The sequence below is a fragment of the Lacerta agilis genome, chromosome 9, assembly GCF_009819535.1.
Source record: "Lacerta agilis isolate rLacAgi1 chromosome 9, rLacAgi1.pri, whole genome shotgun sequence".
In the NCBI taxonomy this organism is placed as follows: domain Eukaryota; kingdom Metazoa; phylum Chordata; class Lepidosauria; order Squamata; family Lacertidae; genus Lacerta; species Lacerta agilis.
The window spans coordinates 8,538,214-8,563,026 of record NC_046320.1 but is presented as its reverse complement, the minus strand read 5'-3'; the positions used below and the strand labels follow the sequence as shown (position 1 = coordinate 8,563,026).

At 42.6% G+C, this 24,813-nt stretch overlaps 1 protein-coding gene across 1 annotated transcript in view; it reads left to right on the top strand.

The window, feature by feature from the left end:
- The window catches only part of ARAP2 (ArfGAP with RhoGAP domain, ankyrin repeat and PH domain 2), a 122,776-nt gene that overhangs the window by 27,108 nt on the left and 70,855 nt on the right, over positions 1-24,813 (top strand). Inside the window, exons 5-9 of the mRNA XM_033159986.1 lie at positions 2,197-2,285; positions 5,699-6,046; positions 7,271-7,340; positions 10,235-10,355; positions 15,183-15,361. Coding sequence (XP_033015877.1) covers positions 2,197-2,285; positions 5,699-6,046; positions 7,271-7,340; positions 10,235-10,355; positions 15,183-15,361 — 807 coding nt within the window. The remainder of the gene's footprint in view (positions 1-2,196; positions 2,286-5,698; positions 6,047-7,270; positions 7,341-10,234; positions 10,356-15,182; positions 15,362-24,813) is intronic.

Genomic DNA, 24,813 nt, shown 5'->3' with positions numbered 1-24,813 from the left:
GGAAACAGTCAGTACTATGAATAGAAAACAGGGAATTAAAGCTGGTTGTCACTGCGAATGTGATTGGGCTGATGTGAGGCTAGGTGGAGGATGGTTCCTCTTCTGCATTTCCTATTGTGGTTTAACTGCACGGCCTTATTTTTGTAGAGTGGGTGTACAGTGCACCCTCATGACTTCACACTTATTCATTTATAATTCTTATATACTGATTAATATGCAAGATCTCTACTTATTAAATGACGAGGAACCAAATAGAACCCATATGGTCGCTAGGTTTTTGACTAATGTGCTATTTACAAAGAAGAGGAATGGTTCTCTTCCCATTTATGACAATGCAGAAAATAATTAAGACCTATTATTGGGGTGATAAAATAGGTGATAAATTAATTTTAACAGATTTTTATTTTAATTAAAAAAAACCTAGTTCAGTTGGACTACTCAGATCTCAGTGTGACTTAGATGGAAGGGTGTAAATGGGTTGTTTTAAAATTGGTTTCATATTTTATTGTTTAAATTTGTTAAATTGTTTTACTCTGTGTGTATTATAATGAATGTGTTTTGCGATGTGATATGGGCCACATGGCCGAAATAAACCTACCTACCTACCTCTAGGTGGTTTACACAGCAAGCTTATTAAAGAAATCTATATCACAGTAGTATAAACAAAGACTCTCTCACACAAAAATAATAATACGTCAATAACAACCTACCCCCCCCCCCCCGAGTACTCATCAGTTAAAGAAAGCAGTGCTATGATAAACCGGAGAAAGATTTTCTGGTAAGAAAGATGCTGTAATTTCTTCAGTTGTGCCAGTTATCAATCTTCAGGACAGGGGTGTCCAAACAGGCACAGCTCCAGATAGATCCAAATTTCCCAACTGTGTTAAATCTTGGAGGGCCAAGAACTGTACATTTCACAAGCTAAGCTGGTCCACTTGGGTTCAGAAACTTGTTTAATAATAATAATAATAATAATAATAATAATAATAATAATAATTTATTTATACCCCGCCCATCCAGCTGGGTTTCCCCAGCCACTCTGGGCAGCTCCTAACGGAATTAAAAGCACAATAAAACATTAAAAGCTTCCCTAAACAGGGCTGCCTTCAGATGTCTTCTAAAAGTCTGGTAGTTGTTGTTCTCTTTGACATCTGGTGGGAGGGCATTCCACAGGGCGGGTGCCACTACGAAGAAGGCCCTCTGCCTGGTTCCCTGTAGCTTGGCTTCTCGCAGTGAGGGAACTGCCAAAAGGCCCTCGGTGCTGGACCTCAGTGTCCGGGTAGATCAATGGGGGTGGAGACACTCCTTCAGATATACTGGACCGAGGCCATTTAGGGCTTTAAAGGTCAGCACCAACACTTTGAATTGTGCTTGGAAACGTACTGAGAGCCAATGTAGGTCTTTCAAGACCGGTGTTATGTGGTCTCGGCAGCCACTCCCAGTCACCAGTCTAGCTGCCACATTCTGGATTAGTTGTAGTTTCCGGGTCACCTTCAAAGGTAGTCCCATGCAGAGTGCATTGCAGTTGTCCAAGGTGGAGATATCTAGAGCATGCACCACTCTGGTGAGACAGTCTGCGGGCAGGTAGGGTCTCAGCCTGCGTACCAGATGGAGCTGGTAGACAGCCGCCCTGGACACAGAATTAACCTGCGCCTCCATGGACAGCTGTGAGTCCAAAATGACTCCCAGGCTGCGCACCTGGTCCTTCAGGGGCACAGTTACCCCATTCAGGACCACACCTGCCTGCCCCCTGTTTGTGTTTCATGGGATAGAAACCTGACATAGTTCTAAAATTGTCTGAAACAAGAACTTTCTATTTTACTAGGAAAACGTATATATCAGAAAGCTCATTTTACATAGGTATCTACCCAAAATAAGACTGGTGGATAGATATAACATAAAGATTTGGGCAGGGTTTTTAAAGGGTGGAATCCAATGTTGCATGAGTGGACTTCACCTTGTACTCCTCTCCCGTTCCTTGAAGTTTTCCATCCTCCCCCCCCCAAAAAAAAATATTCCTTGGAAGGTTCCTTAGAAGCAGATTTTGAGGGTACACAGGAAGGAAGGATGAAATCCTGTTGAGTTACTGGAAGTCTCTTCTTTTTGTGCATGGACATCTCTGGATGCAACTGAAAGCCTTTTGGCTCTCCAAAAATTACCCATTTAACTATTCAGCTTTGGAATCTCTATTTGCAGGAAAACTACGTCAAAGAACCTTCAAGCACACCGGAAGAGAACAGAGACGATGAAAACACTCACAGGGAGAGCCTTCTGAACAAAACACGGTATTGGATTATAACTTTTGGTTAAACATCACCCATCCCTCTCTTGATTCAAATGCTTGGAATTAGAACATGTGTATCAGAATCAGGCTTTCGTGGTGGTTTTTTTTTTTTTAATACTGAGAAATTGCATCATGCTCGCAACCTGTATACATTATTTTTTTTTTATCACTGTTTCAATGAGTTTCTTTTTGTCTTGTATGGCAATAGCCACAGGAAGCCAACATGGTCTGGTTCTCACATACCCCTGTGCTGCTGCTGCTCCCTTCTTCTAGAGTTCTTTCAGAAATCTCAGTTTTTTTCCATTCTTTGTGCTAAAGTGGAGGCCTGGTTTTACATAAGAAGCTGACAATGATCAAAAGTGTTCAGCTGCATAGGTGCTCCAACTTGATTTGGCCTACTGCCCCCTTTTCAGAATAAAATAATAATTACTCACCGCCCCCCCCCCCCCCCCCCCCGGAAACAGAAAGATGCAGTGACAAATTTGTTATTTTTTGTATTTCCATAGTAAAGAAAGATGTTGTTGTAAATAAGACACCTTGAAGCTTGAAGTTATAAAATTACGGTATTTATTAAGCTCAACTGTAGTAACATTTGCATTACGTACAGAAAATTAAGATAACGAAGGATAACATTAAAATTACAGGGGTCAGCAAACTTTTTCAGCAGGGGGCCAGTCCACTGTCCCTCAGACCTTGTGGGGGGCCGGACTGCATTTTTTTTTTGGGGGGGGGGGAGAACGAATTCCTATGCCCCACAAACAACCCAGAGATGCATTTTAAATAAAAGCACACATTCTACTCATGTAAAAACATGCTGATTCCTGGACCGTCTGAGGGCCGGGTTTAGAAGGCGATTGGGCCGGACCTGGCCCCTGGGCCTTAGTTTTCTTACCCATGATTAAAAATAATCCTAATGAGAAGGATGAGCCTTGTGCACAGGCAAGCTGCGATGCACTTCCTGGGCCTGGGTGAAGCCCATTTTCTTACCTTTCGTTTTGCTTCCTCCAGCCCCTTATTTTTATTCAATGCCTCCCAATTGCATCTGAGGATACTACCGCCCCCGATCATTGCAGTGACCCCCAGAGGGCAGTATCACCCACTTTGGGAAACGCTGCTCTAGGGAATCACTACCAGCCAAGGGAGGCACCTTGGAGCTGGTAAACCTGGTGTGGAAGTGAGGATTAGGGCTATTTCAATTATTATTATTATTATTATTCTGTTTGCCTCTTTAAGATGTGCCTAGCGAAGCAGCGATAAAATGGCCCATGGCACACGTCTTTAATAATGGAATGGTCAGAGGAAAATTGTGCCGCGAGAAAGACTGGCTCTCCAGAACTCTGCTAGTTGTATATTTCAGATTAATATCCTCCCACTGCAAATACTATTATCTTTGACTGTGTTTCCCCCGCTTCCCTGTACAAAGTGCCTGTCCTCCCGAGCACACTTACTAGGATGTAGTTTCCACCAAATTCTGTGGGGCTTATGTTACAGTAAATATGATTAGGAGCAGATCTAAGTGTTTACAAGAGGAAAACATTCACTTGGCGTTATTGATTTCATCATTTATTTATTTATTTAGGTCCAAAATAGTAGTAAATAGGGTTTTAAAAACGCACATCGATAATCCATGATCGCAGTCACTGGTACGAGCACCCATAAAATAGGCCCTGTATTTATTATCATTGGGCGATATCCAACTAAACAATTCTGCTAGCCCAAGCACTTTTCACTCTGCAAAGGGACTTCTTCTCCTCCTTGTGTGCCCCCTAAATCTGCTCCAGAGGGTTGGGAGAACCCCCAGAACATAGTTAAGGGGTTCACAGAATGGGAAGAGGCATAAGAAGTTCCACTGCACAGCCAAAAGTACTTGCGCTAGTGGAACTGTTTAGTAGCACTGTTTAGTTTCTTTCTAGGCTGACCTTCATTTGAAAAGCAACAATATATAAAACGATATAAAAATAGAAACCTTACGTAATCTTAAAACATTAGACATTATATTAGACAGCAGAGACAAACAATGGGTTGCCAAAGTTCTAAATGCAAGACCTAGTAGGGATGTAGAATCATAGACCTGAGCAGAAATATGGCCACCCCCACCCTGTCCTTTTTTTTTTTTTAACTGTCATTCCAGTTCCTATTTTTGACTGAAATTGATTGTACAACCCTATAGGTATCTCAGAGCAGCCTGGGTCTTGTTTTATAGCTCCAGTTGGGCTTCAAGGCTTGTCTACTACTTCCAGTTTGGTCTGGGTGGTGGTGGGTAGCTTCTCCTACAGGACGCGAGTGGCACTCTGATCTAAACCACTGAGCCTCTTGGGCTTGCCAATTGGAAGGTCGGTGGTTCAAATCCCTGTGACGGGGTGAGCTCCCGTTGCTCTGTGCCAGCTCCTGCCAGCCTAGCAGTTCAAAAGCACGCCAGTGCAAGTAGATAAATAGGTACTGCTGTGGCAGGAAGGTAAACGGCGTTTCCGTGCGCTCTGGTTTCCATCACGGTGTTCCGCTGCACCAGAAGTGGTTTAGTCATGCAGGCCACCAGTGGCGTAGGAAGGGTGGGGCGTAGGGGGCGCTCAGTTCCAGGGGAGGGGGTGACACTCCCCGGCCCCTCCCCTGCTGCCCAGCACCCCGTCTGGACGGGGCAGCCTGACGACCCACCGCTCGCTCACCAGCTCGCAGCAGACGCGTCGTGATGCCCCGCCCCAGGGGGGTGCTTCTGCGCCACTGCCCTGGGCTGCGAAGAGGCTTCCTACACCGCTGCTGGCCGCATGACCCAAAAAGCTGCCTGTGGACAAACGCCGGCTCCCTTGGCCAGAAAGTGAGATGAGCGCCACAACCCCATAGTCGCCTTTGACTGGACTTAACTGTCCAGAGGTCCTTTACCTTTATACCTACAGGAGGAAACATGTTTGCATGGCACTGCCTATATCTTTCAGCTGGAGGCACCATCCATTACAGCTGTAATGTGGAGTCTTCCCAGGCTAACCTACCTCTCCAACCACAACTCCCCTCCCCAGTTGACACCCCTTGCCAGTTCTGCTTTGCACCCCCAACCCCCCTTGAGTGTTTTTTGCCTAGCTGGAATGTTTCTTGGAAATGTGACATTGTTTGACTGGATAGAGGCATATGCGTGTGTGTTTGTGTGTGTTGAAACCAGCCCACTGAGAAAAGGTAAAATTTAGATTTATTGTTGTGGTCACTTGTGCCTCTGGCTCTGGAGTTTAGCCCTCATCCTGAAAAAAAAAGGTTCTCTTTATCTTTCAAAAACACAGTGGACTTCAGCAGGTCTCTTTACGACATTTGTGTGGTATGTTTTGTTGTTTTCATATGCTTGTTGTTCCGAATTAAATTGCAACGCCCTGTGGCAAAAGAGGGAGATTGATTGTCTGAAGTAGCGTTACTTTGTGTGTTTGCTTTCAGTACTCTTAATAATCATAAACAGAAAACCGCTGAAGATGTGGCGAACAATGAATTAGTACCCCAGGAGGATACGTTTGTACCGCCAAACAGATTTGCCGGGGAGTCGGAATACTCTTCCGTGAAAGAATATGGTCGATATACACGGAAAGGAAAATACAAAACATCAAAAAGGCTCGGACGTGGGAAGCTCGACCTCAGTGCTAAGGAGCAGACATCTTCTTCCCACCATGGCGTTGTTGATGAGTTGGCCAGTAGCCCCAAAGACTCAATATCACCCTACGCTTGCTTTTATGGTCCTGCAGGAAAGAAGGCTAAAGAAGGATGGCTGGATAAGTTGTCTCCTCAGGGGTATGTCATCTTTAACTTTGAGAATGTTTCTTTCTTAATGGGACTTTGTAACATGTAAACAGTAGGTGACTGGTCCTGCTTGCTCTCCTTTTTGTCTTCTGAAAAGCCTGATAGGTTAATGGGCAGCAATAGCTTTGTAAGAAATGGTGGACAAACAGCACAACCCTAACCATGTCTCCTCAGGAATAAATCCAATTGAATCCAATGGGGTATGATCCCAAGTAACTGGGGCTAGGATTGCAGCCTATGAGAAGACTCCACTTCGTGCTTGCTCAGAAATACGCCCCACTGTGGTCAGTGTCCAACAGTGTGCAAAGCATTGCAGCTGATTGTTGTTGTTGATATTAATTCTCTCTCTTTTTTGTAACATCTTTATTGAAAGTTCAAAAAGTGCATAACTATATATGCACCAAACATGGTGAGACGCAAGCAAAAAAGAGAAAAGGAAAAAGAGAAGCAGAACCCGTGCAGAAGGAAAAACAAAGGGGGAAGAGGGGAACCCCAAACTGTATATTTTACAAGGTTGTTATTGTACTTCACCAGATCTTGACCTATTACAGTATTTGTAAGAATGGATTCCAAATATCATTGAATTTGCCCATGGCAAGTCTCTGTTTATTTGCAAGTTGTCTGTATGTTGTGAGTTTGTATAAGTCTTCAATCCAATCGTGGAAGGGAGATGCATTTTAATTTTTCCAATTCATCAGTATCAGTCTTTTTGCTGTGGTAAGGACACGGAGAGTCCACTTGTATTGTCCTTTTGTAAGGTTCCATGTGCTGGGTATATAATTCAAGAGGATATTTTGCTCTGTAAAGGTAAAGTTGTTCCATACAGTTCTGTTGATGGTCTCAGGTACCTTCTGCCAAAAACTCTTTCAATATAGGACAGCGAAAATACGTATGTTTTAGAGAAGCATTATCCCTATTGCATCTCCAACAGTTAGATACCTTAGATAGCCCTTTTTAAAACAATTCTTGTATCTTTATTTTTAGATCATCTTATGATTTACGTGGAAATTGTTTTGATTTGGTTGTGTACTTTTCTGATGTTTTATTTTTATGCCTTTTTATGTTTGTAATTATGTAAATCTTTTAATGTTGTAAGCCTCCTTGAACATGGTTTTAACGATGGAAAGGCAGCATACAAATAAAATGATGGTGATGATGATTCATCTGCACCTCCCCAAATAACTTTTCTTTTTCTTTTTCTTGATTTGCACGCAGAAAGCATGTGTTTCAGAAGCGCTGGGTAAAATTTGATGGTGACAGCATTTCTTATTACAATAATGACAAGGTAAGTTTGCACTGGTCAGATAATATGTACTCGGTTAGATCTGTTAGTGTGTACAGTCGTACCTTGAAAGTCAAACAGAATCCGTTCCGGAAGTCCGTTCGACTTCCAAAACAGTTGGAAACGAAAGCGCGGCTTCTGATTGGTTGCAGGAAGCTCCTGCAGGCAATCGGAAGCTGCGGAAATTACGCTGGACGTTCAGCTTCCAAAATAATATTCGAAAACCACAACACTCACTTCCAGGTTTCGATTGTTCGGGAGCCGATTTGTTCGGGAGCCAATGCGTTTGAGATCCAAGGTACGAATGTACTTAGTTGCAGCTTACTGGTTGTGCAAACTTAGGGGAATGTTGCACACCTTCCAATTCTGCTAAATATGCACTGAAGGACGAAAGAAGCAGTTGCCATAACACAGCAGTGGGAAACCTTTTTCAGCCCACTTCCTAATGGGCAACTTTGCGGCAGCTGTATTCCAGTGGTGTGTGAGCACTGGCCAAAGAAGATCCAGCCAAAGAGATGACTTTTAACTTCAGTAGATTAGGCCATACTCCAGCCACACAAAGGACAGAGGCTTCTACACACACCTCCCTCTGTCCATGCAAGCAGGAAGCACTATCGGAGTTCAAGGGCATTTTTCAGCCAAAGCACTCAAGCTGGGGAAAGTTTGGAGGGCTGACTAGAGAGGTCTGGACTTGAGGGACTTTGCTCTTGGGCTTGAGGTTCCCCACCTCTGCCATAGTGGGTGGCAGCCCCATAAACCTACGTTTTTTTGTTCATTTAAAACATTTATACCCATCTGCTTGAGGAGACTCCAGATGCTAGCTTACAATTGCAAAATCACACACATGGTTATTAAGAAAAACACTGTAAATTCATTATATATCATATTCAGAGAATGGGAAGGGGGGAAGTCAAAGCTCAGTATGAGTAATGCTTTGGTAATATGAATAATTGATGGAATGTGATATGATAAAAATGTAAACTTAATAAATATAATAAAAAAGAAAAACACCGTAAAAACAGCACTACAATACAATCCTGGGCTGTAGGATTTTCTGCCCTACTATTAATTGTAACAGCCTCATTCTTAGTTACAGGTCGGTAGCCGTGTTGGTCTGCTGAAGTCGAAACAAAATAAATAAATAAAAATCCTTCCAGTAGCACCTTATAGACCAACTAAGTTTGTTTTTGGTATGAGCTTTCATGTGCATGCACACTTCTTCAGATACACTTCATGCACACGAAAGCTCATACCAAGAACAAACTTAGTTGGTCTCTAAGGTGTTACTTGGGACATGGGTGGCGCTGTGGGTTAAACCACAGAGCCTAGGGCTTGTCGATCAGAAGGTCAGCGGTTCGAATCCCCATGACGGGGTGAGCTCCCGTTGCTTGGTCCCTGCTCCTGTCAACCTAGCAGTTCGAAAGCACGACAAAGTGCAAGTAGGTAAATAGGTACCACTCTGGTGGGAAGATAAACGGCATTTCTGTGCGCTGCGCTGCTTCGCCAGAAGCGGCTTAGTCATGCTGGCCACATGACCAGAAAGCTGTATGCCAGCTCCCTCGGCCAATAAAGCGAGATGAGCGCCGCAACCCCAGAGTTGTCTGCGACTGGACTTAATGGTCAGGGGTCCCTTTACCTTTTTAAGGTGCTACTGGAAGGATTTTTTATTTTTTTTATTTTGTTTAGTCTCATTAGTTATTCACATGTTGGAAAAGGAACCTCTCTTATTATTTCATTTTAAAGCCTAGTTGAAAGCATTTTTCTGTAGCAGCTGAGACACTGATGTGATTTTAAGTGTGTGTGTGTTTGTGTGTAATGGGGAAGGGGAGATATTGTGGAATCCTCAGTAGCTTACGCATACCTGTGCTGGATATTTTCACTGTGACTGTAATGCAGCAGCAGTACCAAATCCAGACAGTAGATGCCTGCAGACACCAGTATATAATTTCTGGAAGGAGAGCTGCCAGAAATTTTATAATCAAGCTAGTCCACTATGGTGAAACACACAGCAATGATGCTTCATGTAAGGCAACCAATTTTACCCTGAGAAAAAAACAAAGTACATGTGGTGGACAATAACCCCCACATACATAACGGGTGCTGTTATTGCTGGTAGGAAATGCTGAGTTCAGGCTGCTAGCTCTGCTCATGCAACTACTTCCACTGTGAGACAAAACAGCCTTTCTGCTGCAATTTTTCTACTGCACTTGAGAGCCAGTGTGGTGTAGTGGTTAAGAGCGGTAGATTTGTAATCTGGTGAACTGGGTTCGCTTCCCCACTCCTCCACATGCAGCTGCTGGGTGACCTTGGGCTAGTCACACTTCTCTGAAGTCTCTCAGCCCCACTCACCTCACAGAGCGTTTGTTGTGGGGGAGGAAGGGAAAGGAGAATGTTAGCTGCTTTGAGACTTCTTCAGGTAGTGATAAAGTGGGATATCAAATCCAAACTCCTCCTCCTCCTCCTCCTCCTCCTCCTCCTCCTCCTCCTCCTCTTCTTCTTCTTCTTCTTCTTCTTCTTCTTCTTCTTCTTCTCATCTCTTCTGCTGTACAACATCAGTAGCTTGTTTGGACATTTAAAGCACATAGAAGCCGCTTCAGAAGTGTTCCATGCACATTGTAGCATGAATGAGTAGGGAATGGGGCAAGGTCAACTAGCCCAAACCCCTGGCATCCACACATACAGTGTGAACATAAACCTGTTGGTGTGGCCTACTCACATGTAGGTACAGCATATGAACAACACCCTGAAGGGGGCTAGGCTGATTATGATTGGAGACTCACCTTTTTGCAGGCTGTATCAAAATTACACTTTGCCATTGGTGCCATTAGTTCAAATGGGGCTTTTCAAGTGAGTCTAACTTGTACCTTCATAGACTCTTTTTATTGCATTTGATACAGGAAGTGTACTCTAAGGGAATAATCCTCCTCTCTGCTATGTCTACAGTCAGAGCCCATGGGGACAACAAACTTGAAGTTGTTACAGCGCACAGGGTATTTGTCTTCAGGGCTGAAAAGGAAGGTAAGATGCATGTATTTAATAAGGGCCATAGCTGGTTCATTCTGTTTTTCTGTTTGGTTCCAAGTGTTCCATGTGCAGGGTTGCATATTTTGTGGATGATACTTCTTAAGAAGCTAAGGAGGCTTTTATTCCAGTTCAAGGATTACAACTTTCTCTGAAGTCCAGAACAAAATGGGAGCAGTCGATTGGTGATTTCCTTAGGTGATGTGTTTGAGATGCTTGCTCTGTATAACTCTATAACATTTATTCCTGTAAAGAATTCGAGAGATTCTGGTCATATTGGGTTTTGTATCTTTCAGGAAAAGACACACGCAATTTGTCACCAAACCTTTGGGTAGCTTGTCTTATGAGTCCCAACAGATCTGGATCTACTATACAGCTACTGTACAGTTGACCTCTGTCTTTGAGGGATTTTCCCATAGCCCAATAGTTATTTTAAGACATCTTTATAAATTTGACAGTTGTCAACATTCTAACTTGGGTTGGATAAAGACCATAGGAATATTGGTGAACGCAGATGATACTTTAGTAAGTGCTGTGCTGCAATGGTGTGAATAATATTGCAAAAACTGGGCGCTACCTGAAACATGTGGCTGTAACTGAAAACAGTAGCTTTGCATCTCCTCCTCATCTCCCTTGATAACATGTTACAAAGCAAGAGGGGAAAATGAAGATGATAAAAGTAGTGTTAGGGCTTGTCGTTGGACATCTGCTAAGGCCCAGGCCTCAGCAAGAGGCTCATTGCCAAGTCCCAGAGCCCCCAAACCCTTCTGGCAGTACACCTTCCTGTCTGTTCACTGTCCTTTTCTGTGAGAGGTCAAAGTTGGCAGTAGCAAAGAGGTCAAATGGGTCCTCTGAGTCAGGAGCACTTGCAGGACCTTGGACAGTTCACAGGGTTCTGCTGAAGCATCTATCCAAGTTGTGGTCACTGCAAGAGCTTAGATCAGTGGTACCTTGGTTCTCAAACTTAATCCTTTCTGGAAGTCCATTCCAAAACCAAGGCCCGCTTTCCCAAAGAAAGTGATGCAAAACAGATTAATCCGTTCCAGACTTTTAAAAACAACCCCTAAAACAGCAATTTAAAATGAATTCTACTATCTAACGAGAGCATTGATCCATAAAATGAAAGCAATAATCAATGTACTGTAGTAGAAAATAAATAAGACAGTATTGTAAATGATAAATAAAAATAAAAAATATTATTTTTTCTTACCTGCGCTGATGATAGTCATTGTTTGGATGGGGGGCTTTTAGCCATTTCCACAGTCACACAATCAGTCAACCAGTAGGTGAATTGGGTTCCACACAGTCACAAAAACAAGTTAACTGAAAAAAGCCTCAAAAACAAAAAAGCAAAATAAATAGCAAATAACAAAAGCACCAAATACAATGGTACCTTGGTTCTCGAACTTAATCCGTTCTGGAAATCCATTTGACTTCTGAAATGTTTGAAAACCAAGGGGCGGCTTCTGATTGGTGCAGGTGCCCTGGAAACAATAGCCGACAGCCACATCGGACTTACTTCTGGGTTTTCTGTGTTTGGGAACAAAGGCGTTTGAAAACCAAGGCATTTGAGAACCAAGGCACCACTGTATATGTTCACTGTCTCTCCATAGGAGCTGGTTGGCTGGTAAAGGGTCCTTGCCTTATTTTATAGCCGTTGGCTCCTCCAGGGCTGGGAAGAGGACAATCTGGAAACTGCAAATAATCATCTCTTGGCATGTAAAGTCTGAATAATATTTTTTCACTGCAATATAAGAATGAGGAACAAGGAAAAATATACACGAGAGAACTAACAATTTGCAAAACTCTAGTGTGTAGTCACGATAGAAAAGTAAAGTAGCATTTTCAAGACTTTTTATGAAATGGTTTTAGTTTCCAGGGACCTTCTTTAGCACGTATTAACACCACTTAAAAGCTGTGCTTTCTGCCATCTGGTGTGAGTCACCGTTCAGTGCAGAACTGACAAAGAGCAATGTGAAGTTGATGGCTTGGGTGTGAAGATCGAAGAAAATCTGGTTTAGGTTTTCTTGTGACTTACAGACATATAGATAGATAAATACAGATAATACGCTGTCATTTTTTGGCTGTGTTTCCAGCAAAAAATTTTAGATACTGAAACAGGGCTTAAGCTCAGCAAAGGAGGGCTGAGCAATTTCTTTTCTGTTCATTTATTAACCTTTCGCGTGTGTGGCGCAGAATCAATATGGGAGATGATTGTACAGGTTGAATTATTTATGGAGTGTGTGTGCGAAATCCGATGGCCGCCGAGTATTAAGAGGGGAACAAGAGTTGAAACATTTCAGCTAGTTACCTCTTGAACATTCTACTGGCAAAAGGTGAATCACACAGGAAGATGGAGGAGCCATTAACCTAAGCACTACTTGGATGTGAATTCATTCGTGGAAATCACATGTAAGGTCAGCGTACTGGAGTACCATTTGGGTCCAGAGAACTGAGGAGGCTGGATGTGACTGACTGGGGCTTTACTATGTTTATAGCAGTGCACAAAGGCCCTATGAATCATAGAATCATAGAATCTTAGAGTTGGGAGGTACCCCAAGGGTCATCTAGTCCAACCCCCTGCAACGCAGGAATCTCAGCTAAAGCATCCATGGCAGATGACCATCCAACCTCTTCTTAAAAACCTCCAAGGAAGGAGAGTCCACAACCTCCTTGGGGAGACCATTCTACTGTCAAACAACTCTTACAGACTGTGTTTATATGAAGCATTGTTTTATTGTATTGTTTTAAAGGTCCCCCTCTGGATGCCAGAGGCTAGAATAAGTATCGTAGAATCTTAGAGTTGGAAGGGACCCAAGGGTCATTTAGTCCAAGTCCCTGCAATGCAGGAATCTCAGCTAAAGCATTCATGGCAGATGGCCATCCAACCTCCAAGGAAGGAGAGCCCACCACCTCTCGTGGGAGTCTGTTCCGCTGCTGAACAGCTCTTACTGTCAGAAAGTTTTTCCGCATGTTTAGTCAGAATCTCCTTTCTTGCAACTTGAAGCCATTGGTTTGAGTCCTACCCTCTAGGAGGAGAAAACAAGCATGCTCCCTCCTCGATGAGAATTGCTGCTGTAGTGGTTTGCCTGGTGAGTTGGAGAAAGGAAACTGGATGACTGACCAGGCAGGCAATGAGGAAGGGATTGTTCTCTTCCCCCCCCCCCTAACCTTTTCTTTAAAGAAGCCTTCTCATAGAGGTTTCCAGTCTACTGATACCTGGCAGAGCCACTGGGGGAGAAGGCAGTCTTACAACCCAACATTGCTGAATGCCTCCCTGTTGAGTTTGCCTGGCCCCTGGCTGAGGACTTTCATTGTCAAGTATAAACTTAGCTTTTCCAGAAGGCATTTCTTCTCATTGATTGGATGCATGCAGAATTTTTCCTTTGCCCATTAAGTTAGCTATAGAATTGGAGTGTTGTGTCTTCCTCATTAAGATGTGTTGTGTGCTATGGCCTTTTTGCAATGATAGTTGCAGTTAGTGTTTGTTTGTTTGTTTGTTTGTTGTTGTTGTTGTTGTTGCAATACCACCACTTCTTTTTTTGCTACCCAAAGTAGCTAATATGTGCTGGCACCCATATCACTTTTGTCCAAAAGTGGAATTGTTTGTTTGTTTGTTAAAGGTGGTCATAATTTCCTTAGTGTTTATAGCCATTTAAGCCAAATGATTTACAGTTAAATATGCTATTAAAAACAAAGAAGCACAATTGGTTAATGTTTATTACAGTATCCACAAATCTGTTAATACTATTATTAGTATTATTAATTTAATTTAATTTCTATACTGCTTCATATTTAAGAATAAAACATCAAAGTGGTATACAACCTACATGAAAACATCAAACTAAGCTATCTAGAATAAAACGTTAGTGAAGAAAGTCAAATATAAAGTATACATTCAAAGGAGCATAATTAATGGGGGAAATAAAGTATTATACTAAAGATTTCAACGTAAAACATTAAAAAGAGGGCAGTCGGCTACAGAATGCACATTTAACTGAGCAAAATTAATTTTTTATCTTAAACATTTCAGAAGAAAACATTACTAAAGGAATAAAGAGTGTACATTTAAAACAGCACAATTAGCAAGACATTAAAATATTATCCTAAGCTGCTGTTGCTGTCGATCCTGCCAATGGTGGCTGCGGAAGCTCAGGATTGATGACCTGAGTCTGCACTAAGAGACAGCCAGACAGATCTCTGGCCTCTTCAGAAGCCTCAGCTTTTGTAGCTGGAGTCAGTGCAGGCCTTATTGGCCTATCCTTCTTTGTTGCAACCAGATGGTCTATGAAAATTGCAACTGTGAAAGTGCCCTATTGATATGGACAATAGAAACATGGAGAATGGGGACTCAGAAGCATATATCTCCTGTGATTAGGAGAAAACACACACCACAATATGGCTCTATTCATGGAAGACAAAGTCCTTATTCATAAATCTTACCCTCTGACATTGTGCTGGTCACGCAAGTAGACCACTACTATGAAAAGTTATTTCTGTAGAGGAGATACATACTCATCTAAGTGGCATTTATTGCAACATACCAGTATATTATGGAATGGATTGTGTCTCACATGCCTAGTTCAAAGAACACAATACTTCTGTAGGATTACTTATGTTTCAAGTTCATTTCCCCACCTTATTATCAGATTAATGTTCTGCCTTTCAACATTGTGTCCCCAAAGCTTATGTCAGTGTTATGAAACAAAGTCATAAGCAAAACATTAAAAAAATTCAACATTAAAATTGCGTTGAATAGTTGCTTGCAATGAGTAGTTTTTGTGCCATTCTCTTCTTTCCTTTCTTCCTTTCTTTTTTTTTTAGATGAAAGAAATGACTGGATTGCTACAATACTCAGAGCTATGCAGTCGCAACCTGAAATCTCTCGAGTGAGAACCGCTGTTCCTCCTGAGAAAAGCGGGTATCTGGAACTGAAAGGATACAAAGCCAAAATATTCACCTTGCTGCAAGGAAACAATGTGTGGATCTGCAAAAATGATCAGGTAAATGTCTGGCTTTTCTTTCTTTTTTCCCCAACCTGAATCGTAATCTGTAATCGTATTAGTGCTCCAGATGAAAATGGTATTTCTCAAACTTTACAGGTATGAAGCATATGCAGAATGACAGTGGCATTGTGCTTCTTATGAGAAAATATGGTGGTGGGGGGGGAGGCCCTTAGATAAACCTGTTTTCCACTACTCCATATGTGAAATTTTGATAATCTGGTGAAGAACTGCGTGCCAGCAGAAGAGGTGGCCTGTTTAAATACAGGACGAGTGGTCCTGAGTGAAGCCCTCAAGCCCAGTCAGGTCCACCACTCTTCCAGGTTCCTGCCCCTATGCCTGCCTAAAGGTAAAGGTAAAGGGACCCCTGATCGTTAGGTCCAGTCGTGTCCGACTCTGGGGCTGCGGTGCTCATCTCGCGTTACTGGCCGAGGGAGCCGGCGTACAGCTTCCGGGTCATGTAGCCAGCATGACAAAGCCGCTTCTGGCGATCCAGAGCAGTGCACGGAAATGCCGTTTACGTTCCCGCCGGAGCGGTACCTATTTATCTACTTGCACTTTGACGTGCTTTCGACTGCTAGGTGGGCAGGAGCTGGGGCCGAGCAACGGGAGCTCACCCCGTCGTGGGGATTTGAACCGCCGACCTTCTGATCAGCAAGCCCTAGGCTCTGTGGTTTAACCCACAGTGCCACCCGCGTCCCTTCTATGCCTGCCTGCTATTGGCCAATTCAGCAGTTGGGCAGAATTCCCCGGCCATTGGGAGGGCTGTGTGGCCTTCCAGCCAGGAATTCCACCAGCTGCTAGGCAGTTCCTGCCGGGGAGGGCCAGGGAGAGGTGCTGCCAGCCTGCAACACCACCATACCTTAGAATGAGGATAATTCTGATAAGGCCAGGAAAGGTTTCTATCGATGTATTTTTGATGAATGAAGAAGATAAGAATTCAAATGCAACTGCAATATTAGAAGTTCTGTGTGTATATATAAATCTCAATGTAAAAAGGTAAAGGACCCCCGGACAGTTCAGTCAAAGGTGACTCTGGAGTTGCGGTACTCATCTCGCTTTCAGGCCGAGGGAGCCAGCATTTGTCCATAGACAGCTTTCCGGATCATGTGGCCAGCATGACTAAATTGCTTCTGGCACAACGAAACATGACGGAAACCAGAGCGCACGGAAACGCCGTTTATCTTCCCTGCCGCAGCAATACCTATTTACTGTATATTCTGGCCTATAAGACTACTTTTAAATCCAGGAAAATCTTCTCAAAAGTCGGGGGTCGTCTTATACGCCAGGTGGAGAATCTGCGGTCGAGTATATCTCAACCTCTATATTTTAACTGGAAAAGTTGGGGGGTCGTCTTGTACTCCCAGTCGTCTTATACGCCGGAAAATACGGTATCTACTTGCACTGGCGTGCTTTTGAACTGCTAGGTTGGCAGGAGCTGGGACAGAGCAATGGGAGCTCACCCCGTCATGGAGATTCAAACCGCCAGCCTTGGGTAAGCCCAAGAGGCTCAGTGGTTTAGACCACAGCAGCACCCACTATATATATCTGGAGGAAGGCACTCAGCTTTGTGACACAGCATATGCTTTGAACACAGAAGGTTGTAGGTTCAATCTCCAGCACGCCCAGGGGAAAAAAAAAACCCACACAGAGATGCTAGGGAAGACTACAGCCCAAGACCCTGGTCTGACCTGGTGTAATGTAGCCTTTGCAGTCCTAAAGTAATGGCATGCAGCTGCTAGGTGGGGTTCATGCAGTAAGGTCCTTTTAAACACTGCTTTCTTCCCACTGATTGCATTATGAGTGAGGCCTTTATTTATCTATTACTTAAATCGGGCATGCCCAAAGTCCATTTTGGGGGCCTAATCCGGCCTTCTGGTTGATTTAATCCAGTCCCCATGGCAGTATATGTCTTGGGGTAAAATCCAAAAAAACCCCCAAAAACGAAAAACAAAAACACAAGCCTCGGCAACTTTGGTCGGCCCTCACGCATGTTCACTTCATCAAATCTGATCCTCTTTGAAAAATGTTTGGGCACCCCTGATTAAACCCATGTCCTGCTGTCCCCTTCCACAAAGGTGTACCTCAAAATGGCTTATTTTTTTTAAAAAAACAGACATTAAAACACAGATCATCAGACTAAAAACAGCGGCATAGAAACAAGGCCACAAAGAGCAACACTCCCAGCGCTCTCAGTTACTATGTTAAGCAGCAACTGAATCCAAAGCTTGATTTAAGTAGGAAAATTTTCCAGTATTTTATGCTGGAACGCACGTAAAGAGGAATTGAACCTCTTGTGGCAAGGAGTTCCTCATTAAGGGGCATCGGAACTGAGAAAGCCCTCTCATGCGCTGCCATCAACCTTGCCTCAGAACACAGTCACCCACAATAGAGGAGCACAATGACTGGTGTTAAAGGACAGGCAGATTCACACAAGAGGAGTTGTTAGCTTAATAAGGTAAGCGTCATCCTAGCCTGTTCTCTGATTTTTTGTTTTCCGTACATCAGTAGATATTGGCCAAATGCTTCCTTGGCCAAATTCTGAGGCAGGGATGGGGAACCCGTGACCTCTCTTTGATGCTGGACTGCAACTTCCCTTATCCCTGACCATTGCCCATGTTGGAGAGGGAGAATGGAGTTTATCAACATCTCATTAGTTTGGGAATAGAAATATTTCTTCTCCTTCTTCTCCTTCTCCTTCTCCTTCTCCTTCTCCTTCTCCTCCTTCTCCTTCTCCTTCTCCTTCTCCTTCTCCTTCTCCTCCTTCTCCTCCTTCTTCTCAACTCCCATCAGCCCCAGCTAGCATGGTCCATAGCTAGGGATGATTGGAGTTGTACCCATACAATAACTGGAGAACCAAATACTGCCATCCCTGGAATATATCTTAGATGCCATTAGAGGTATCTACTGTAGCATTTTTATTTATTTTTCTCCTAGAAAGAGGTAGTATATTCTGGTGATTGATACTTGGGCAAGTACACTGAGTGTTGCGAGAGTGCTGAAATCCTCATCTATCTGGGAACTATTCCCATGGTGTCTCCCATAGGTTTATTTTAATGGTAGCGTTAAGACATCCGTCTAGACTAATAACAGTGTTGAAAGCAGAAGAGGTCAAGTTGATATACTGATGGCTTTTAAATCTGATAGGTGAAAGTCCAAAAGTATATTGCAGCATTTTTTTTAAAAAAAGTATGAAGCTAAACATAATCCCATGCCCATTCTGAAGTTTATTGATAGTGCAACTTCATATCTGAGGATAATTTCAAACTTCAAAGTTTTTGATAGGGTAAAATCTTCCGACACAGAGAGATTTCTAATCTGAACACATTCTGTTACGTACCTTATGAATTTATTAGTCACTTTCCAGAGCTAAAAATGGAACTGACACAAAAACAAAAGGTCTCATTAAATAAGAAAAGAAAGCAAAATGCTCTATTAAAATTATATACGTACATTAAAATAATTTTTATATTGCGATGTGGCTAAACGATGCATGCTTAGTTCTTGTCTGTGTGAGCAGGCCAGATATAGGATTTGAAAAAAAATAGGTTTTCATAAACATAAATGATCACATGACTGTAACCCCTCCATGCTTAGCATAGAAGGAAGCAAGGTTATTTCATATCAAGCTCTGAAAGTAAATGAGTTGAGGCAAGTAAAATCACATGAATATATTGAAAATGCTTATGTAACTTAAATATATATCAAATGGCATTAAAGAGGTTTTGATTTTAGCCACATTCAATCTATAAGAGATAAATGAAAATTATCTCATTGATGCCATAGCAAGGAAAGAGAATCTAAAAATCATAGAGCAATTTACCCTTTATTCTGTGTTGTCTGGATGAAGCACAATTGTTTTGGATACTCTTCCCAACCAGGGGCAAATAAAAGCCACTTTTACCTCCTCATGCTATATTACGTGAACAAAGGTATACAATCTGTGTTTAAGGCTATTCACATGTACTACAAAACACTGAACTCTCAAGCTTTCCCCCTGTCTTTTTCCTCTCCTCGTAAGCTAAGGTCATAAACTTCTAATCTTCATTTCCAGACAGACCTAATTGTTTTGTCCAAAACAGGCAGTCTATGGTTTGTGTAAATTTATAGCAGCAGTAATGCAATCCATGGTTTATGATTTGCCCTTCTGGTTTGTGAGAGTACAGTGGGTTTGTGGAAATCATCCTTTGTTGAGTTTGGACAAAGCAAACAGCTATGAGATACTGAGATCAAAAGTTTCTATTCTTGGCATGGGAAGGTAAGAAATAAAGGAGGGAGCATCATGCTGGCTTTCTGCCTAGCAAAGAACCTCTCTGGAGAGCCTGTGTGGTGTAGTGGATAAGAGTGGTAGACTTGTAATCTGGTGAACGGGGTTTGTGTCTCCGCTCCTCCAAATGCATCTGCTGGGTGACCTTGGGCTAGTCACACTTCTTTGAAGTCTCTCAGCCCCACTCACCTCACAGAGTGTTTGTTGTGGGGGAGGAAGGGAAAGGAGAATGTTAGCCGCTTTGAGACTCCTTCGGGTAGTGATAAAGCGGGATATCAAATCCAAATTCTCCTCCTCCTCTTCTTCTTCTTCCCAATCTTATACCACATATAACACTAATGTCTCACAACAAATATAATAGATCTGTAGAAAACACAACCTGAAAAGAAGACAATGCATGTACTTTTGTAAACTAGAAAACTTTAGTATTTTTTTTTAAGAACCTCTGAGATTTGCTTCCAAAAATGGGGATCGCCCATCGCTCTTTTTTTCTGAATCCTATGTATAACAAAACTGCAACACCCAGAGGAATTTATGCAATCTCTATCTTGTGACTGAATCTAGATTTGTGACCTTATGGCTATCAATGAAACCATCATATTCTTCTTTTGATGTCTCCCCTTTCCTCACTGCTTTGCAAAACATCAAGCCTGACAGAGATTTTTTTTTTTTTTTTTTTTTTTTTTGGAGAACTCAGTTTTCCTCAAAATCTTGTGCTCTTTTGGTTGGTCCTAATGAAGGTGTTGACTAACTGTTGATTTTGGGATTCGGATGTGAGTACACTTCTCTGGAGTTAAGCCATATATAACATTCATGACAAACCAATATTTAGCTTTGTGGATGGGGACTATAGTCTTTTTCGACTACAGCAGGGAAATTTGGGTGCACACCCTATTCTGGTAGTACTGCCCTAAATGAAAATTTTCCATCAAACCGAGATGGATTCCTCTTTAAAAGAAGAAAATGCCAAGTGGAAGCACATAGGCTAAAATGACAAGATAACTTGGAGTCCCCTTAGACCAAATTTTCACTGCCAGAATGACCTGACTTTCCTCTGAGTGGAGGCAGTTTGCAGAGGGCACAGTCCTAGCTTTAAGGTCCCTTCCAAGTCTCTTCAAAAGCATGGCCTGTATATATATAGCCATTAATTCCCACTGCAAGGAAGCCCCACAAGGCCTGGAGTGCTTGTCACAGCTGACTAGGTGAGGGTGTTGCTTACTTTGCAAGATGACACTTACCTCCCCCGGGAAGTCACTTTGACCAATTATCTCAGGCAGAACAAACTGACCCATATATTCTCAATGTGTTAGGAGCACATAATATCCTCTGTGTGTGTGTCTTCCCACTCTTAGCTGTTCTGATAATACCTGCACTTGAAAATTGGCAACATCAGAAATCTTCTTCTTTGGCGATCACTCGTAGCTGAGTAAGATTGTCTTCCATGAACACAATCTTAACAGTGAGTCCGTAAGTGACTGTGGAGGCCAATTCTGGATCCACACGTCCTTCCACAGTGAAGACATAGGTTTCCGGGCAGGACTTGATCACGGTGAGGATTTGCGAAACATGCCTTCCTCTTAGCTCGTTTCTCCCTTTCGTCCTGAGTTCAAGCGTCTTCAAAACCCACGACACCTTTGGTAAAGGCTGTTCTCCAACTGGAGCACTCGCAGGCCAGTGTTTCCCAATTGCCAGTGTTTATACTACATTTTTAAAGATTTGCCTTGAGAAAGTCTTTAAACCTCTTTTGTTGACCACCAGCATTATGCTTTCCATTTTTAAGTTCAGTATAGAGTAGTTGCTTTGGAAGATGATAATCAGGCATCCGAACAACATGACCAATCGAACGAAGTTGATGTTGAAGAATCATTGCTTCAACACTGGTGATCTTTGCTTCTTCCAGTACACTGGCATTTGTTCACTGGTTTTCCCAAGTGACGTGTAATTTTGTGAGTATGTGTTCTGTGAATTAAGTCTGCCTTCAGGGATCTTATTGTGAATTGGATGATTGTAAGTAAACTAGTTTTGAGTTAACTTTAATCAGATAGTCGTGTCTATTCTTTTAGGCGGGATATAAAAAGGGATCGTACCAGGAATCCTAAATAGTGAGGCTCAGACGCACCCGCAACTAGCTAACTGCTGTGTAATATAAAAGAGGGATTGTTTAAGAACTCTGCTAAGTTATAGAACTTGCTGGTGCAAGTTAGGAAGGATATCATAAAATAATAGATCCTCTCCTGCCTCCCTAAACATCCCCACAAAACATGTGATGCTGCTGCTTAAAGCATTGCACTGGCTACCAACTCGCTACTGGGTCATGTTCAAGGTGATGTTGCTGACATATAAAGCCCTGAAAAACATGGGACTGACTTACCTAAGTGACTATGTTTTCCCATACAGACCTAACCATTCACTGAGATTTTTAGTTTGGCTTTTACTAACAGTGTTGTTAAAGGGTTCTCATGCTAAAAAGTAATGCCTTGTAATATTATGCCAAGTGTAACTTTCTTGTTTTTGGCCACTACTTAGGTGGGCTCTGACCCATAAAGTCAAATGTCACAATCAATTTGTGGGATGAGGAAGCTATGGATGGCCCTGCATATGTTGTTGGACTTCAGTGGCCCCATCATCTCTTGAGTGTTGGTTTTGCCGACTGGGGCTCATGGGAGATGGAGTCCAACAACCTCTGAAGCTCCAGAGGTTTAAAGTGCCACAAGATTTCGTTCAATTTGTGCTTGTTGATTAAGCTGACTAAGAAAGTTCTCTTAATGTTCAAATAGTGATAAACCTTTCTTTTTTAAAATAAAGCACTGCCATCTTAAAACTCTCCCTTCCTCTCCCCACAATAGGGTGTGATAGAAATGGAGATTTGACGAGGTTCTTGAGAGTGAGAAGCCTGCATTTGATTGGCAGCAGGAAAAAGAAGCAGGGAGCAAGTGAATGGGGAGAGGAGGACAGGGACTTGCCATTAGCAGCTGTGTACTTGATCGACTAGAGAGGCATCAGGGGTAGAGGCCAGGCAGGAGATGCATGGAATAATCAAAATGACAGCTTAGCCAGATGCATTTTGAGGGTTACAATCCTGGGAGGAGGAAGGACAAGTGGAGTTTGATACATTTTCAGAAGTGGCAAATCCCATTCTGTTTGGTCCAATTTTAGACCTTGGGCTTGTTTTTGAGGACAACATTAGCAGGTGATTAAGAGAAATTTGAGGAGTTTTGATGAAGAGGAACCAAGCAAATGAGGCCTGAAGGAACTGATTTCATGACTCATGTTGCTATGAGACTGATATAATAGTTTCGTTAAGGGAATGCTAATTGGTAAACAGATGAACAAGGCTGCTAGAGTCTGCCAGGGATCCAAGGAGGAGCAGGACACACAGCTTTTCTACAGAAGCATTGAGAAAAGGGTGCAAATTTCCTCTTCTGTTGCCATCCCCTTGTATTTCCCCTGAATCCTGGGGTGATTTTCTGGGGTGCTGCTGGAAGGAGGCAGCTGAAATGCCCTATGGAGATTTATTGATGGTTCCGTCCATGAAACAGAGGTTTGTTTCCAAGAGAGATGGAACTGGAATAATGAAATGGCTAAAGGCAGCTCAGACATAAAACAAATTTGTTGCAGCACTGTTTGCGGTTATCTGAAAGTTTCACAGGAGTGTCAGAGAGCTTATTTCCCTTTCCCCCCTGACATACCCAAAGAGACCATGACCATGATTGAGGTTGTTCTAAACAACCAGCATGAATGCCCAGTGGGATGAACATCTTGGGGTTTGTCAAAATGACGGGGCTGGAATGACTCTTTTCATGGGTCTTTGATTCCGTAATCTTTTCATTATTGCTAGCTGTTAAGCAAATGCCAGTCATTGATATTGACTCTTCAGACATCTGAATATAAATGAACAGAGCTGGGGACGTAATGTGATCACAATTGCTGGAGTACATTAGTCACCAGAGTGTGAAATTCTGAATAAGCTCCATTTAATTATTATGGTGTTCAGCTCCTGTACTAGAGAAGCCCAGCTGAGAGGGAATTGCACTCTTGTCGTGCAAATGGGGATTGTTCGATTGCATCGGTATGTTGCCCTTCTTGCTGCGTGCTATCTACTTTGGCTATTGTTATCCTCTTCTGCTCATTGCTTCTGTGAGATTATTTGGGATGTTTGCAAGACAACTGAACTGTGTACTTGATCTGCGGATTGTCAAGTGTGCCTCTTGATGCACGGATCTGTCTCTTGCCTATGACACCCACCTGGCATTGGAATGTATTGCATCTTCCTTGAAAGCTTGTGGGAACAAACTTCTTGAAATACAGTCATACCTTGGATCTTGAATGCCTTGGCTCCTAAACAAACCGGCTCCCGAATGATCGAAACCCGGAAGTGAGTGTTCCAGTTTTCAAATGTTCTTTTGGAAGCCGAACGTCCAACGGGGCTTCCACAGCTTCCGATTGGCTGCAGGAGCTTCCTGCAGCCAATCAGAAGCTGCACTTTGGTTTTTGAACATTTTGGAAGTCGAATGGACTTCCAGAACTGCTTCCGTTTGACTTTCAAGGTACGACTGTTATTTTTGAAGTAAACATGATTACTATGTTCTGTATGTTTGTGTTTCCTCTGTTATTGTTTGGTATCCTCATCACTCCAGAGAATTCTGTTCACTTATAACCTTAACTTCTGGCTTGCTCCTGATAGCTGGTTTAGGGTACTGTTTAAATGTGTGACCTGTGTACTGGAAAACCTCTAGTTCTAATTTGATCTCAGAGTTGCATCAGATTTGTGCAATGGTTACTACTGGTGGTCAAAATCTAAAAGACACTGCAGTGTTAGAGTTAAAAGCAGTGCTATTTTTCCTCAAAAAAATAGGTTCCGGAACACGCCATGAATGCCTCTCCCGTTCTCTTATAATGGCAATGGTACCCACCTGAGAGGTGCTGGAACTGAGTTACAGTGAGTTCTGGCTAAATAAAAAGCCCTGGCTAAAAAAGTATAAACTGCAAAGTTAACGTGTGTTTTTTTAAAAAGGAATTACAGAAAATATGCCATAGATCTGGCTTTTTAAAGCCAAAGTTTGCAGCTCTCTGCACCCTGAGATGTGAGTAGTGAGATAAAATGTGTTGTTTTCTTGCTGTATATTGGAAAAAACAAGGGGGAAAAAGAAAACTGAGCCTATGAAAGTGAGATCTCAGCATAGGG